Source organism: Camelina sativa, chromosome 11, assembly GCF_030686135.1.
Source record: "Camelina sativa cultivar CO46 ecotype springtype chromosome 11, ASM3068613v1".
Classification (NCBI taxonomy): Eukaryota; Viridiplantae; Streptophyta; class Magnoliopsida; order Brassicales; family Brassicaceae; genus Camelina; species Camelina sativa.
Genome location: NC_141890.1, coordinates 33,789,542 through 33,804,954, shown reverse-complemented (window position 1 = coordinate 33,804,954; position 15,413 = coordinate 33,789,542). Strand labels below are relative to the sequence as shown.

The 15,413-nt window shown below is 39.0% G+C and overlaps 4 protein-coding genes and 1 pseudogene across 6 annotated transcripts; 1 reads left to right on the top strand and 4 right to left on the bottom strand.

The window, feature by feature from the left end:
* Window positions 1-130: 130 nt before the first annotated feature.
* Window positions 131-481, bottom strand: LOC147934759 (uncharacterized). The gene has a single exon (XM_087472778.1). It carries the CDS (start codon window positions 479-481, stop codon window positions 131-133), a length of 351 nt encoding a protein of 116 aa, XP_087328904.1.
* A 905-nt stretch (window positions 482-1,386) lies between these two features.
* On the bottom strand, window positions 1,387-4,879 carry LOC104724854 (uncharacterized). The gene has a single exon (XM_010443412.3). The coding sequence runs from the start codon at window positions 4,093-4,095 to the stop codon at window positions 1,549-1,551; it is 2,547 nt and encodes an 848-aa protein (XP_010441714.1). The 5' UTR covers window positions 4,096-4,879; the 3' UTR covers window positions 1,387-1,548.
* A 762-nt stretch (window positions 4,880-5,641) lies between these two features.
* On the top strand, window positions 5,642-12,090 carry LOC104724852 (putative disease resistance protein At5g45490 pseudogene; annotated as a pseudogene). Its single transcript, XR_015572295.1, has 5 exons — window positions 5,642-7,113; window positions 7,217-7,353; window positions 7,446-8,737; window positions 8,878-8,929; window positions 10,748-12,090. The product of XR_015572295.1 is annotated as a putative disease resistance protein At5g45490 pseudogene (transcript).
* Window positions 5,954-8,799, bottom strand: LOC104724853 (uncharacterized). The gene has a single exon (XM_087474969.1). The coding sequence runs from the start codon at window positions 8,797-8,799 to the stop codon at window positions 6,169-6,171; it is 2,631 nt and encodes an 876-aa protein (XP_087331095.1). The 3' UTR covers window positions 5,954-6,168.
* A 118-nt stretch (window positions 12,091-12,208) lies between the features above and the next one.
* On the bottom strand, window positions 12,209-15,118 carry LOC104724851 (disease resistance RPP13-like protein 4). 2 transcript variants are annotated; one of them, XM_010443405.2, is made up of 2 exons: window positions 14,956-15,118; window positions 12,209-14,680 (listed from the first exon to the last, which is right to left on the bottom strand). In XM_010443405.2, exon 2 carries the CDS (start codon window positions 14,653-14,655, stop codon window positions 12,418-12,420), a length of 2,238 nt encoding a protein of 745 aa, XP_010441707.1. In that variant the 5' UTR covers window positions 14,656-14,680; window positions 14,956-15,118; the 3' UTR covers window positions 12,209-12,417. The 2 variants fall into 2 exon arrangements, with proteins under 2 accessions (XP_010441707.1, XP_010441708.1); XM_010443406.3 differs by having other exon boundaries at window positions 12,209-14,670; window positions 14,956-15,048.
* Between the last annotated feature and the right edge of the window lie 295 nt (window positions 15,119-15,413).

Genomic DNA, 15,413 nt, shown 5'->3' with positions numbered 1-15,413 from the left:
AATCTGCAGACTTTATTTACTTAATTTTTTGTTTTAATTTAATTTTAAAAATGGTATGACATGGCATATTGTTATTATTTTATTTTTATTTTTATTTTTGTCGGCAATTAAACTATATATTGACATAGATTTAGATTACATTGTTCCATGATATTACAAACTTTGATTTTTGTACTCTAGCACTCTTAGCTAGATTGTCAGCTACAACATTTAGATTACGAGGGATCTTAACAAAAGCAATATCCTCATAGGATTGGGCAATGTTCTTAATATCCTGCAGTTGGGTAGCGATAGGAGAGTGCTCACTCTGGTGATAATACTGCTGACCAGTATAGATCTGACCCATCTTCTTGTACAAAAATTCTGCATCACCACAAAATGTAACTTTACTGTATTCCAACCTGCTTACGCGAAGAACCGCCATTCTTAAAGGTTCAGCTTCCACTTCGATGGGAGAATTACTTGGAGCAATGGATGCCATACCCCAAAGAATAAACTGTGCATTTTTATTATATAAGACCCAACCAATTCCAGCATATTCAACTGAAAAGCTCCATGATCTATTAACAAAGCAACCGTGATCTTTCATTTGTTGTATGATGGAGCTATTGGAAGTTGCTTGTGGTACGGATTGATGACTCCTACATTGCATTCTTTGGTGATTCTGCAGCTCTGGATTATTGGAAGTTGAGTTTTGTTTGCACTGCTGAAAATTGATTAGAACCTTATTAATATTGTTATTTATTTAATTTGTTTTAATTTACTGATTTTAATTTTTATTTATTTTTTAAAGTTTCCTATTGTTGTTTTTGATTGGATAATCAAGAGGTGTGGATAAGAGGGTTAAACCCAATAATTTTTCCCACAAAAATTACCAGATAAATAAAAGCCAAAATCCCAAAGTGGAGTTTTTCTTTTCTTTTAATTTTATCTTTTTGGAATTGCCAAAATATATGAAAGCGAAAATAAAACCCCAGAAAATGTAATGCCGAAATTGAAACTTAAATTGAAATTGAAATTGAAATTGAAAGTGAAAGTGAATGGAAGGGAGAAGAAGGATTGATCCATCCATGGAAGAATCAGAGTCGGAAGTGGAATAATTTTTTTGATCAATCAGTGCGTTTCGTTTGCGAGATTCAATGTGCGTTTGGGGTTTTGATTTCACTGGATTTGATTTGATTGTGTGTTGTATCATCTTCATTCTTCACTCGTATTGCTGTTGGTTTCAATGGCGGCCAATAGCTTTCTTCTTGCGGCTTCAGTTTTGGTCAGAATCTCTCCATTGGTTAAGAAGGTACGCATTGAGATACTTCACTCTTCTTTCGCCGGTTTGAAAATGTGTAATCTGGACTCAGCTAGAATGATCTTAGGAGCAAACCTCATACATGTCATAACAACCCTTTATATGAAAACTATTCTGGGATAAGTCAATCACAAAAGCATACAAATAAATGTCATCATCTCTCTATGCAGGAAAGAGTTCATTGTTTTTGAGCAGAAAGAAATACAAATGCGGAATTGAATTTTTTGTTCATCTTGTTCGTTCACTCACTTGCCTATAATGAGTTTGGCCCTGGCATCTCCTTTGTTGATCTGGAACTGATCTGTTAGTCCAAAGTGAGCCATTAGAAGCCACACGAAGTTTATTAGCTCAGCGCCTCTGCTTAGTTGCTCCACGTGAGCCGTAGCGTCGCAGTGACAAGCTGCATGACACAGAAGTTCCACCCACACTTTGCTCAGTATCTCCCATTTGTCTTTTTTGTGTCTCTTCTCCATCTCTGTAAGGTCTTTGGCTAGCCTGCTCGCGTCAAACAACACAGACTTGCTTCGATCTCCCTTCACGCTCATTGGCTCAGTTTCGCTGTTGACGTTCAGAATGTTTTCGGTGGCTATCTTCACGCTCCTCTTGTCCTCGATATGCCTCCTCTCGAAAAACTTGTCAGCTTCAGCCAATGTGTCTCTGAATCTTATCTTCCCAATTCCAGCTACCTCGGACATCAGACTGGGTTGCAAGATCAGGAGATACATCATGTAGTCTGAAATGATTTTGCTGAACTCGCGGTTACTGTAATGCTCCTTTTTTTCATCATCATCCTCTGGGATAGTCTCATCCTCGTGTTGTTGGTAACAGAGCTCAGTTGCAATGTGCCACATCAAAAGACTCTGATCATAATCAACCTTTGTGACATAACGTACCAGTTTTTCACGTTCTGCATCCGCTGGCAGGTTCTCTCTTAAAGTCCATTCTCCTCGAGCCAAAGATATCCTCTTGGCATTTTCAGGACTGTCTCCATACTTTGATTTGTTTCTCAGCTCTTCAAACATGAACTCCCACAATTCTTTCGTCAAGGGCTCTCCGTGTACAAATAGCGTCTTATGGACCATATCAAGTGTATCCGAGATGTCGAAGAACTCGCTGAGGATATCCCACACAGATTTGATGAAATGTGGGATGCGGGCTATGAACTCGAAATAGATAGGGTGGATAGTACGACGAGCCCATGGACGGCTTCTTGAAAACGCATTGACTTTGTGACTGATCCATCTGTGTACATCATTGATCACGTCGACAATCCATACAACAACTTTCTGGATAATCCAGTTAATTTTTATAAATGGGAAAGATATGATCTCCCATGAGATGCGGCGGAAATCACCTCTGGCATCGTGGATCCTCACTACCTCTGCTTTTGTGGCAAAAGCTATAAAGTTGAATACGTTGATGCTTCCACACCACCTCCGGAGAAAGAATGTCGTTGTGAGCACTTGATGCTTCTGTTCTATTGAACACTTACCATTACCTTCCTTTTTGTTTTGGTAGGACTTACCATTAGGTTCCGTGATACACGGTTTCTTACCTTCTGTGGTACACTTATGCGTGCACACTTGCTCCGTCCAATGTAGCTTTCTTAAACCAAGTAACTTGTCGAAAGTTGTATCTTTCAATGATAGACGCTCTTCTGGATCGTCCTTCAAGCTACTATGTGTAGCACATGTCCAGTCTGAGAACACAAACAAGAGGATGGATATGAAATCCAAAACTAGGCCAACTGCAAACAGCGTGTAAGTAACCACAACATCAGCTGGATGAAATTCGCTGCCTTTGTTATCTTTCTTATGAAAGATAATGAATGCGGCCACAAGGGTACCAGAAGCAACAACCCGAGATACAGTTCCAAAAACAGTATGAAGAACCGCGATCTTGGTGAAGAGAGCATCATAGAGGAAACCAAGCTCGATCTCGATAATCCTCAAAGCTTCCTCTGGATCTACCAAATTCTCAAAGATCTCGAGGCTCTCGTCACGCTCCCTGAAGCTGAAGATAAGGTTGACAACAAGGCCCTTGAATGTGTTGAAGAACTTGTAAGCATACTGAGCTATCGCAAGATGGGTCAACGTTTTTTTTCTCTTCAAGGCTAATGATGGATGCTCTAATTTCTTAGGCCTATTTTCCTTGTCAGGCTCATCAATCAGAATGATCTTGGTGGGTAGTTTTGCCTCTTTCTTGGCCTTGTACTCCTCCATGAGCTTGGCGTAGTTTGGTCCTGGATCTGGTGCTTGAATCATAGAGTCCCTAAACTTGTCCAAACTGGCACTATATAAAGCCGTTGTCCTCTCCAGATACTTTATAGTCCCAGAAATGAACACTAAGAGTATAACCACCCAAAGGCTATTGGGAAGTGACTGGAGAACCACATAGACACCAGCAATTGCCTGAAAGACTAGCCCAAAGACATGTCTGAGCCAGAGAGCGTTATCTTCAAGCGCGAACGCTGTGATTGTGTCAGGTCCACCAAGATGCAAGAGCAAGAAGGGTGCCCATAAAGCCATGAGCTTTTTGTCCTGTGGAGGGTCATCAGGTTTGAGTTCTTTACCTTGATTTTTGGAGATGAGACCAACAGCGAAATTAGCAGACCAATCTGCCAAGAGATAAGAGGACCAAACGAGCATGATCAAGAGCCTTCTTGGTGTGCGTTTCCTTAGCGGAGAGAAGCAAATGAGAATGGCTTGAAGAGTAAGACTTAGAATGACCGCTCCTCTTATGTTCCATTTATCCCAGACGTGTTTGATGTGTTTTGGAATCACATCCACCATTCTTGCTCTCTTGAGGAGAAAAAGATAAAGCTTCTTCCTTTCTCTCTCGATGTGGTTCTTCTTTGTTTCTCTTTCTCTCTCTTTTGGTTACTGAGATGTTTCTTTTTTTCTCAGATTTACTTGAGAAATTTGGGGTTTGTGGAATGTTTTCAAGAAACCATTGATGTTGTTCTTTCTTATTTTTCTTACCAGAGAACTCCTCCTCACTCAGGAGAGAAAGAGAGAGGACGACTCAGCAACTCAGGTTTAGCTGGGTTTTTTTTGATTTTTTGCAAAATTAATAACTAGTTATGCATTTTCGCCATATATTATTGCAAATTGTTTATAAAAAAATTACTGTTGGTATCCACACCGTAAAAAATGTTCTTTTTATTGGATCAATGCGTAACTTTTTTAATTGTAAATTAGTTAGTTTGCCATAAAAAAACAAAAAAAAATTAAACCAGCTAGACCTGAGCTGCTGAGTCAATGCGTCCTTTGGTTTTTTGGCAGGGTTGAGAGACGACGACTTAGTTTTTTTTTTTTGGACGTCAAGAGACGACTGTTAGCTATTTATTATTGGTCTTTTTTATATTATTATCAAATGTAGTAGTAAAGTTCAAGTGTCATACATTAGTTGAGCTCCCGTCGTTTTAGTAAAAAAGTATACATTTATCCAAAGTCAGATTTGAATGGTTATGGCGTTAGACTGGAGTTAAGGAAAATAATTGTTAAGCGTATGATTGTTATGGTTACTAAATAAGAAAAAAAATTGTCGTCATGTTTATAATAATGTTATAAAGTTTAACCATAGTTATCACTTACATTATTTAAAACGGACCCGAGTTAGTCTTTATTAAATCGAGTCATTTTTTAGTGACCAACTGACCATTGACCAGTACTGAAAATTTAAGAATTCTTTTATTCTTTTATTTATTGGCTTGCACAGAAAAAAAAAACTTATATTGTTGTGAAATAATAATAGTATACATTATTGTTTCTTTATCTTACTTGATACTTCTATTTTATAATCTGAGTCTGTATGATTGGGGCGGATAATCAATATGTCGTCTTTTTTACCGATTACTCTGACTTAGTGAAAATGGTGTTTTCGCCTTCTGAGTGGTCAATTTTTACGCCTTATTTGGAAAACATACAGGCAGATAAAGAGGAGTTTGCTTCTTTTTCATTGGTTCATGTTTCTCGTTCTCGTAATGGTAAACAATGTTTTTTCGCATTGGGTTATTTAAGCCAATCTTAATCTCTTGTTGACAAAAAAAAAAAAAAATCTGAGTCATTTGATTTTGAGGTTAATTTACGTGAAACCAGTAAAAACTTGTGTATTCTATTCACCAAAAAAAAAGTAAAAACTTGTGTTATCCAAAACATATATTTTGACACTAAAATTAGTCCAAAATGTTTAAAATTTTCAAAAAAAAAAAAAAAAAAAAAATCAAGACGAAAAAAATACAAGTCCAAAAATTAACAGCAAGGAAAAATAAAAACAAGTGTGTGTAGTTAACTGAAATTGAGATCGATAACTGAAATTTTCGTCGCAGCGACATTCACAAATCACAAAAGCAAAGCCTCCGTTGAATCGAAGAGATAGCGATGGAGAGAGTAAGGTTTCTGCTAATACGATTCATGATGATCTTCTGAGTTTTTGGGTTCCGAATTCTATATGAATTTTTGATTAGGGTTCTATAAGCAAATCGTTGATTCGAGGCACCATGGTTTGCCCGGTGAGTTTCTGAAATTTGCTCTCTGATTAGATGATGTCCTCGACGATTACTTCATTCACGCTGGATTCAAACAATTTGTTCGATTTCTTTTTAATTGGAATTGGAGAGTTGTCTTTTTGGTTGTGTAGAAGAGTATATCAGAGGAATCAACCAAGCTTAGATAAATGAATGTAGCATAGACAGAATTAGGAAGATAGGAGAGTTACACAATGCAGATGATCAAAGAACAGATGAGGAAGATATCAAAGCTGCAAACAGTTCCAAGACATAATAACTCTTTTGACACAATGGAAGCAAATTGGGGGGGGGGGGGGGGAGGAAAGCTGATGTTACTTTTGTGTTACTTTTTGGATCACTTGCCTATAATCAGTTTGGCTCTGGCATCTCCTTGGTTGATCTGGAACTGGTCTCCTAATCCGAAATGAGCCATCAATAGCCAAACAAAGCTGATGAGTTCTCCTCCTTTGCTTAGCTGAGCTGCGTGTTCTACAGCGCCACATTTCGTCGCTGCATAGCAAAGCAACTCAACCCACACTTGGCTCATTATTTTCCACATCTCTGTGTCGTCCTCCTTGTTCTTGCTTATACCCTTTAGCTCTTCGGCAAGCATGGCCCCGTCAAACAGGACGGACTTGCTTCTGTCACCTTTCACGTCGATAGGCTCAGCTTTCGCTGGAACCGCCACTGATAAAATCGCATTGCTGGCTTCCTTTACAATGTCTTTCTTCTTCGTGGATTTGCCCGGGATATGTCTCCTGTCGAAGAACCTCTGAGCCTCTTCGCAAGTGTCTCTGAATCTTATCTTTCCAATGCCCACAACAGCTGACATCAGAGTTGGTTGCATCATTAGGAGGTAGATCATGTAGTCTGAAAGGATTTTACTGAACTCACAGGCGCTGTGATACGCTTCACTAAATTCTTCTGTTTCGTCTGTTTGGTATAAGAGCTCAGTGGCAATATGCCACACCAGAAGGCTCTGATCATAATCCATCTCCATCACATAGCGTAGAAGTTTCTCACGTTTTTTTTCTGTTGCTTTGTCACCTTGTATGTCACGTAGAGTCCAGTCTCCTCTAGCTGAAGATACCCTCATGGCGCTTTCAGAGTCATCAGCAAAACGGGATTTGGCTTTAACTTCTCCGAATATGTGTACCCACAGATCCAGGGTGAGTCGATCACTGGACGTGTAGATCACCTCGTCTAGCTGAGCTTTGATGCCAAAGAAGTCCATAAAACTTTTGATTGCGCGTCCAGGTAGACTAGGAATGTAAAATAAGCAGAAGAAGCACAGCCTAATGTACTCTTCATTCAATCTCTTGTATTTCTTGCACCCACGACTTATGTTACCGTCAATCCACTTGAAAATCTCATGACTTGTCTTTTTTATTCCTGTATAACAGGATGCAATGACTTTTCCAATTGTTTCGAATATGAGTCCAATGTAAAGGGTGTTGATAACCGTGTCAAAGGCGATGTGTATCCGACCCTTGGTATGGTGGATTCGCTCCGGTTTCAAACATAAGCAGTATTCGATCAGGTTGTGTGCATGTACATACTCTGACCACCTGCGATATATGAAACTCGTGTCGAGCACATTGTGACACGGTTTTTTCTTGGTACTCTTCTCAGGCAATTCCTGACCTGCTGTTTCTCCGGTACTCTTGTCGAGAACTGCTGTTTTCTCGGTACTTTTGTCGAGAACTGCTGTTTTCTTGGTACTCTTGTCAGGCTTCTCATGACCTGGTGTTTTGTTGGTAACCTTGCCGGGTGTTTTCTTGAAGCATTCATCATAGTCTTCCGTATTCAAATCCCTGACCCCGAGAATCTTGTTAAGAATCCAGTTAAGAATGTGGTCGATCCGGGTGTCCTCTTCGTCCACCTCATCCTTCATCTTCCTCAATCTGACAAACGTCCAGTCAGATGCACAGAACATGATAAGAGCAATGCAATCCAGAGCTATTCCTCCTACCAGCAATGCGTAAGTAAGGCCAACATCAAATTCACTATAATCCTTCTTGTTCTTGTATTGGAAGATGCGTAGAGCTGCTATGAGGCATCCCAGGGCGATGAACCTGAAGAGGAACCCTATCCAGTTATGCAAGATCTCGGCTTTCGTGTATAGAGCTTCATAGATAAAGTTGAGCTCAACCTCTAAGATTCTTAAAGCTTCGTCTGCGTCCAGAGAGCTAAAGAATCTCTTGCTCTCAGCTCGTTCTTGAAACGTAAAGATGAGATCAACCACAAGACCTTTGAAGATATTGAAGTACTTATAAGCATACTGGAGAATATTGAGTGGAGTGAGCTCCCTTGGAGGCCTAACCTGAGCAGTGGCTTTTGGATCTTTCTCAGGCTCTCCAATCTTGATAATCTGTGTAGGCATCTTCATATCTTTCTTGGCTGCGTATTCCTCCATGAGCTTCGCGTAGTTTGGTCCAGGATCAGGCCGCTGAATCATGGAATCCTTGAACTTGTCAAGACTCGCCAGGTACAAAGATAATGTCCTCTCGACATACTTGATCACTCCGGCCGAAAACACCAGCACAATGGGTTTCCAAAGAGCGTTGGGTAAGGATTGCAAAAACACGTAAACGGTTGCAACAGATTGAAAGAAGAGACCCAACAAGTGCCTGAGCCATAGCTCGTTATCTTCAAGGGCCAGGGCAGTGATTGTATCCGGACCACCGAGATGCAAGAGTAAGAAAGGAACCCAGAAAGCAAACAATTCGGCGCTCTTTATCGGTTCTCCGGGTTCTGGATCATCTCCTTGACTATCTGATATTTGTCCGGCGGCGAAGTTGGCTGACCAATCAGCAAGAAGGTAAGCTGACCAAATGAGAGAGAGCCAAACCTTATTGGAAGAGCGTTTTCTTTGGGGTGCAACGAAAATGAGAAATGTTTGAAGACTGAGACTGAAGATTAAGGTACTCCGGATACTCCATTCGTCCCATATGTCCTTGATAGGCTCTGGGATTGCCTGCACCATCTTCAAACCGATTGGTTGAATGAAACGAACAAGAACTGAAGATGTGTTTGGCTTTTTCTTTTTTTTTTTGGTGTGAAGGTTTGAGTTATTCTGGGTGGACAGCCATTGGAGGCTTCTTGGAGACCTTGAGGTTAGTCAAAACATGTTCATTGAGCTCTAAGTCTTTTTCTTTCTTTTTTTTTTAAGTTTTTTTTTATACGATATAATTTGAATTTATCTTTCTTGTCTGCTGTTAAATAAATTATTTACTTTATTATTTACCTCACTCAAAACAAAACAAAAATAAACAATTATCCCACTGGACGAAGCGAATAAAATATATGCTAGTATATTTTATCTTATCCTTTTTGCTATATAATGTATTTAAACTTTTTTTTTTGCGAGAAATGTTTTAGAAAAATACTTAAAAATTTTAATTTAAAATTTTAAAAAACTTAATTTAAATTTTTGAATCTTGTCTTTATCCTTTCGTCTTCTTAAAATCAACTGGTTACAGAATCAAATATGTTCAATTAAAACCTAAGTGTACGAGGTAATTTCAAATGGCCTTACAAAATTGGAATGAGCGACAAGACAACAAAGTTTGCACATGTTAATACTTTTGTTACTTCTCCAAGAAACTTGTTAAAGAAATTAAAGTAAGATTTCCTTTTTTATTTAGAACTTTTTTTCTAGCTATCATACATTTATCTACAAATCTTTATACAGGTTCGTATTTAAGTAAAAAGACAGCACTTGACAAATAAATCGTAATTTGTTTTTGGGCAACCAAAAAATGAAATTTTAATGCTAAGGGATTTTTTACTTCTTGCTTCGTAAATGAAAAATGAAATCTTCTTGCTTCGATCACGTTTTCTTGTGGAACCTACTCGGTAGCTATTATTTACCAGCCAGTAATTAAATACAAATAGGATTTGATTTGTCAACATTTCTCCTAGATATAATTTGGTTTTAATTATTTTCAAACAAAAAAAAAAGAGTTTACTAGCCAAAATAAATATTGCCCACGTCTTGTCTCATCTGATTGACAAAATTTTCGGACAACGAGTTGGCATCATTCCTACAGCTGGATATATAATGCTTATAAAATGTTACACTGGGTTGGATGTATTATTATTTTTTTAACCATGGTAATACACAGGGACATTTTATAATAGAAGCTTTTAATATATTACGACGACTTGTATACCGATGACTTTTGGATGTGGGTCTTTTAATTTTGTTTTCTTTTCCTTTTTATTTTTTATAAAGACTTTAATTCGGGCTGCCAAATGAAAAGAAAAATAAAAAAGATTTTAGTTCTGTTTCCTATCAACGTGAAAACAGTGTATTGTTCAGTTAAATAGACTTTTACCATATATTAAAAAAAAAATTATGCACATTATTCATTGGTTTTAGTTGAAAACTAGGTTTGCATTTATAGAACATTTTTTTGTTGATTTTAAATATTACATTCATTAAAAAAAACTAAAGGCATGTTGTCAAAAATAAAATAAGTTAATCTGTTTTTAGTTAACTGATTTTTTTTAAAAACCCTTGCCCATTTAGTTGTCTATATCCATATTAAATTAAGGCATCTCTAACCCTATTATATTTTTGAGTCAAAACTCTGTTATAAAATAATATTTGCTCTGAATTGCTTTAGCAACACTATTCCCACCTCTAATTTTTTACACTAATTCTTGCTCTATTTTAAAAAAAAAAATTAAAGATATATGTTGGAGATGGTCTAAGCGTCTTTTATATAATATAAGTTAACGAAAAAAAGAAAATTATTTTATATTAATAATGAAAAAATGACTTTATTTTTATAAAAATATAGTGTTATTATACTTAAGTTATTATTATTCACATACCTCTCCCTCTCTCTGCTTTGCATATCCTTTTTTTTCATTCTTCGTCTTCTTTCCTGCAGATTTCAACTTTTTTTTTTTTTTTTTTTCTGCAGCTTCGTTTGAATATGCCTTCAGAAACAGTGCACGGAGGAGTCAAAAAAGAATTCTCAGTCCGCTTCCATGAACAATATGAAACCTGGCGCACTAGTCGCTACGAAAAAGATGAAGAAGATCCCAAACAAAAACAACATCTTTCTGCAGCAATTTTGAAGAAGAGGAAGGACAAGACTGAGGATATGCCCGCTGAGGAGGATCGTGTGGTAACCGACTCTTCACCCCCTGTTCCAACAATCCATGGGTTCGAGAACGAGATCAAGTCACTGAAGCACTTCTTGTTGGATCAAAAGGTTAACAAGGAGTTCAAGAGTCTTGTGATTGTCGGAGAGTATGGTGTTGGGAAGACAGCATTATGCAAGATGATCTTCAATGACAAAGATGTGACGAGTGTTTATGCCCCGAGGATTTGGGTTTCCATGGACAGAAAGAAGGGTCAAAACAACAGCACTGAAAAGGAGAGACTTGATGGGAAGATATATGTGTTGAAGAAGATCTTGACAGCTCTCGGAGTCAAAGATTCGATCCTCGAAACTATCCGTAGAGATGCTAATAATGAAGCTAAGGAGAATCAGGAAAATGCAAGCAATCAACAAGCTGGAGAAATTGATAGAGATACGGCGGATGACAAGGAGCTCTCTGCTCTGCTCTATGCACTTCACTTGAGTCTGAGGTGGAAGAAGTATCTGATTGTCTTTGATGATGTGCGAGAAGAGGACCACTGGGACGAGATTCTTCAGGACGACGAGGAGAAACTCAAGAAGGAGAAGAAATGGGGAAAGTATCTGTCAGATGGATTCCCTAAAGGATCTGGTGGAAGAGTCATATACACGACCAGGAATGAGGATGAGAAGGATACTCTAGCAAAGAAGCTAGTTGCAGAGGAACATGAGATACATCGTCTTTGGCCGCTGACTGATACTGGGAGTGTCTGGAGGATATATGAAGAAGCCCTCATAAAGAATGGGGAAAAGCCTCCAAGGAATGACAAGAAATGCATAGATGAGCTGATGAACAAGTCTCGTGGTCTTCCTTTAGCTGCTAGTCTGTTGGCTGAGCTTCTTCCCGTGTTTCTTGACGATGAAGAGAACGGTTCTGTTAGTGGAACTCCCGAGTCAGACAGCAACACCACACCAGAAGAGAATACAGCTATTCCAGCTCAGCAGGCTTGAGAAGATTGAAGAGCCTTTTTCCATTGTGTTTTTATTTATCTGCTTTTGTTTGTCATGTTTTTGTTTCTCTGGTTTGTTGTTGTCTATTTTTTCTTCCCTTCTGTTGTATCAACAATCCAGAATCTCCGACTAGAGTTTTCAATGCCATACTATGTTTCTTCGTCTGAAAATGTTGCGCTGGCAACTGAAGAAGACACCAGACGAGATAGTTCCTTGTGTACCTTCTCTTGTGTCTGCAGTTTAGCATAGTACAGTACACTTCTTCAGAACCACACAAGTCTCACAGGATAAGCAAAACAAACACTCCAGACTCCTTTTATTTAAATGTTCACAAACTACAACACTTAAAAGCATACCAGCAAGACATCAATGGGAAATGAGAAAGCAACACACACCAACAGCAACAAAAACAAAAACAAGAAAAGGGAATGAAACAGCGGAAGAAAACTTGGGTAAACTGAGGAACTCTCAGTTCAGACTCAGAGTTTAGTTAAGACTTAATCTTTCTTGCGCCAGATTCCGATGCCATCGGTGGGGCAGAAACTAACTTGAGGGCACTGATACTTGTCTAAGAACTCCAGCCTTGGGAAGTACAGTTGTAGGTCCCTCCACTCCACTTTGAGCCTGGGAAGAAATTTCAGACGTAAAACCTTGACTTGGCAAGCCGTTGCCTCCTTTGGTGGTTGCGTTCCAAATCCAGTAAGTTCGGTTCCTCCTTTGATGTAGAGTTTTTCCAGACCACCAAGCATATTGGGTTGAAGCCATGAGGGAAGATCCGATTTAGGAAAACACTGAAGGTCCAGTTTCTTCAACTTCAGGGGAAGGTGCACTGGATCTCTATCCTTCTTTGGAACCTTCTTTACAGGCTGGAGCTCTTGGAATGTCATCTGTCTTAAGAAATTTTTTACTCCGCTATGAGGATCCGCTGGCTTGTGGACATTAATACCTCCCCACGCCATTTTCAACTTTTCTAGACGGTCGAAATTCTCAATATCCACGAACAGTTTGGATACACTGACATCTTTGTTTATTGAAATACTTAGCTTTCTCAGATTCTTCAAGTGTTCCAGCTCAGCCAGCGTGCAGACCGTCTCCTCATCAGTAGCATCACTGACCACAAAGCCCTTTAGAACCTCCAAGTTACCGAGCCACGACAGCCTCTTGGGTATGCGGTCTATCATGTAGCAATCTGTAATGTCCAAGTAGGTGAGGGCCTTGAGTGAATCTATCTTGTCTGGAAGTTTCTCAAGATTGTAGCAAGCCCTGAGGTCCAAGATGATCAGATCATGAAGCTTACAGACAGCATCGTCAAGTCTTTCAATTCTTGAGATCCCTTGGAAACTCAGAAGCTTGAGTTTAGTCATATGCTTCAAGTTTTTCATAAGCTCTGCATTCTCTACCTCGATGTGGCGCTTGGCGGTTCTCTCCCATCTTCCTAGATAAAAAACCTTGAGCTCCTTATACGTAGTTGTTGATAGACGATTCAACTTCCTTTTTCCTGATGTTTGATCCTTGGAGAACCACTTGAATGTGAAATCCGGGAACCGCTCAGAAACATTGAAGACGGTTTCAATCTGATCTGCGAATAACATTTTGTTAGCTTTTGCTTCTGGTTGACTTGACGAAGCTTCCACAAGGCAGACCTTGTTCATTTCTGATCTTTGCATGGTTGGCTTCTCCCCTTTCTGATACATATTAAAAAGTTTCATCTCCATTGAGATCCGAACCAATGAAGCATGCACAAAAGGGGTCATCTTATAGCTGCTTGGCTCCACTTTTCGTTTGTTTTTAACAGGTTCGATCAACTTCTTGTCCGCAAATTCCTTGAGAACCTTCTTGACGACATTTTCGGGTTTGTCTTCATCAGCCAGAACCATACCCTTTTTAGGTGGTGTGACTCTATAAGTCAGGATGCCTTCCCCGATCCACCAGTACATGAGCATGGTTCGATTCACCTCTTGATTCTCGGGGAAGACAGCAAAGGTCAGCAGGTAGATCTTCTTATCACCATCAAGTTGCTCGAACTTGGTTTGTACATCTCTAAAAACCGCAAGCCTTTTGAGCTCCTCTTCATTTGCATGGATCCCTGGCAAGCAAACAATGGGTTTCCCGTGATTATCGCCATTGCCATCGTCAGCATCAAATCCTCTGTTGTTTTTACGCTTGTTGGGCAACAAAGGTACTTGACACATCAAGTTAAAGATCTTCTTGTTGACCTTCTCCAAATCATTCTTGTTACCTTCGGTCAACTGCTTATTCGTGGAACCCAATTCCACTTGCTTGAGAAGGTTGTCAAGTGGACGGATTTGTCTCCTCACCTCTTCTGCAACCTCTATGTTAAGGTCTTGTAGCTTTGACACGTCCTCTTCAAGAAGGCGGAGATTACGTTTCAGCTTAGGAATCGCATGCTCGGATTGTCTCACGGTCGCAAGAGCAGTTGTGTCACTTTGTGTTTTTGCCAAACCACCCGTGGTTGGCTGCTGGTTACCACTAGGAGTAGGTCTGGCAGGGGCAGTTTCCGACCTTGACATCCTTTGTTGTTCTGGCTGTTGTGGAAAACGATTGTCCAATGTAGTCACGATTTTAAGAATCTTCTCGATTGATGTTTCTGGTTCATCTCCTGGCTTCTTCCCCACCTCCTGTGTTGATACTCCTGACTCATCTACTGCTTTCTTCCCGACCTCCTCTGCGTTTTGTCCCGTCTCCGTGGCCGGCGCGGTGTTGTCCGAAGCCATGACACACACACCAGCCTGCAAAAATCTTGAAAAAGCGACCAGAAACAACCAAAAATGTTACAACACACAACAACTCAATACAATATAGTTTCATAGACGCAAACTCCTACTTCTCTTAACTTAAGCTATCAAAACGCAGTCGAAGAAGCAAAATCAATGATTCTGGAGAAAAACAGATAAAGTCATCTTGGATCATTTCTCCAGAAAAGGTTTTGCCTTTTTCCGCAATTGATTAGAAAGGTCAAACCTTTTTTATTTTTATTTTTTTGGGTTCTCAGGGAAGAAGGAAGCGATTTGTACCTGTTTCTCCGGAGAAGAAGCGACTCTGCCTCTGGGGGGGTCTTCTCCCCTTATGAATGAGAGTATGAGACAAAGAGAGAAGAAGAAAAAAAAGCTCCACAGTTTTATATATATATATATATATATTTTTTTTTGTGTGTGTGTGTTTTTTTTTGGTAACAATAACTTTTCAACAGATTTTTTCCCTTTTTTATTTATTTGTTTGTTTTGTGCAACAAAAATATATTTTAGCTAAATTGATTGAAAAGCTCTCCCTTGCAATTTATGTAGGTAATTAATTTAACAATTTCGTTATTTTATTTTTTTGAAACTCTAACAATTCCAATTTTTTCATACATTTATATCACAATTACATTTAGTCACTACATATTTTATTTCCATTATCTGATACTACATCCGTTTGATATTTAGTGATGTTTTAACAAAATCATTTGTTTCATTTTGAAGTGTTGTTTTAC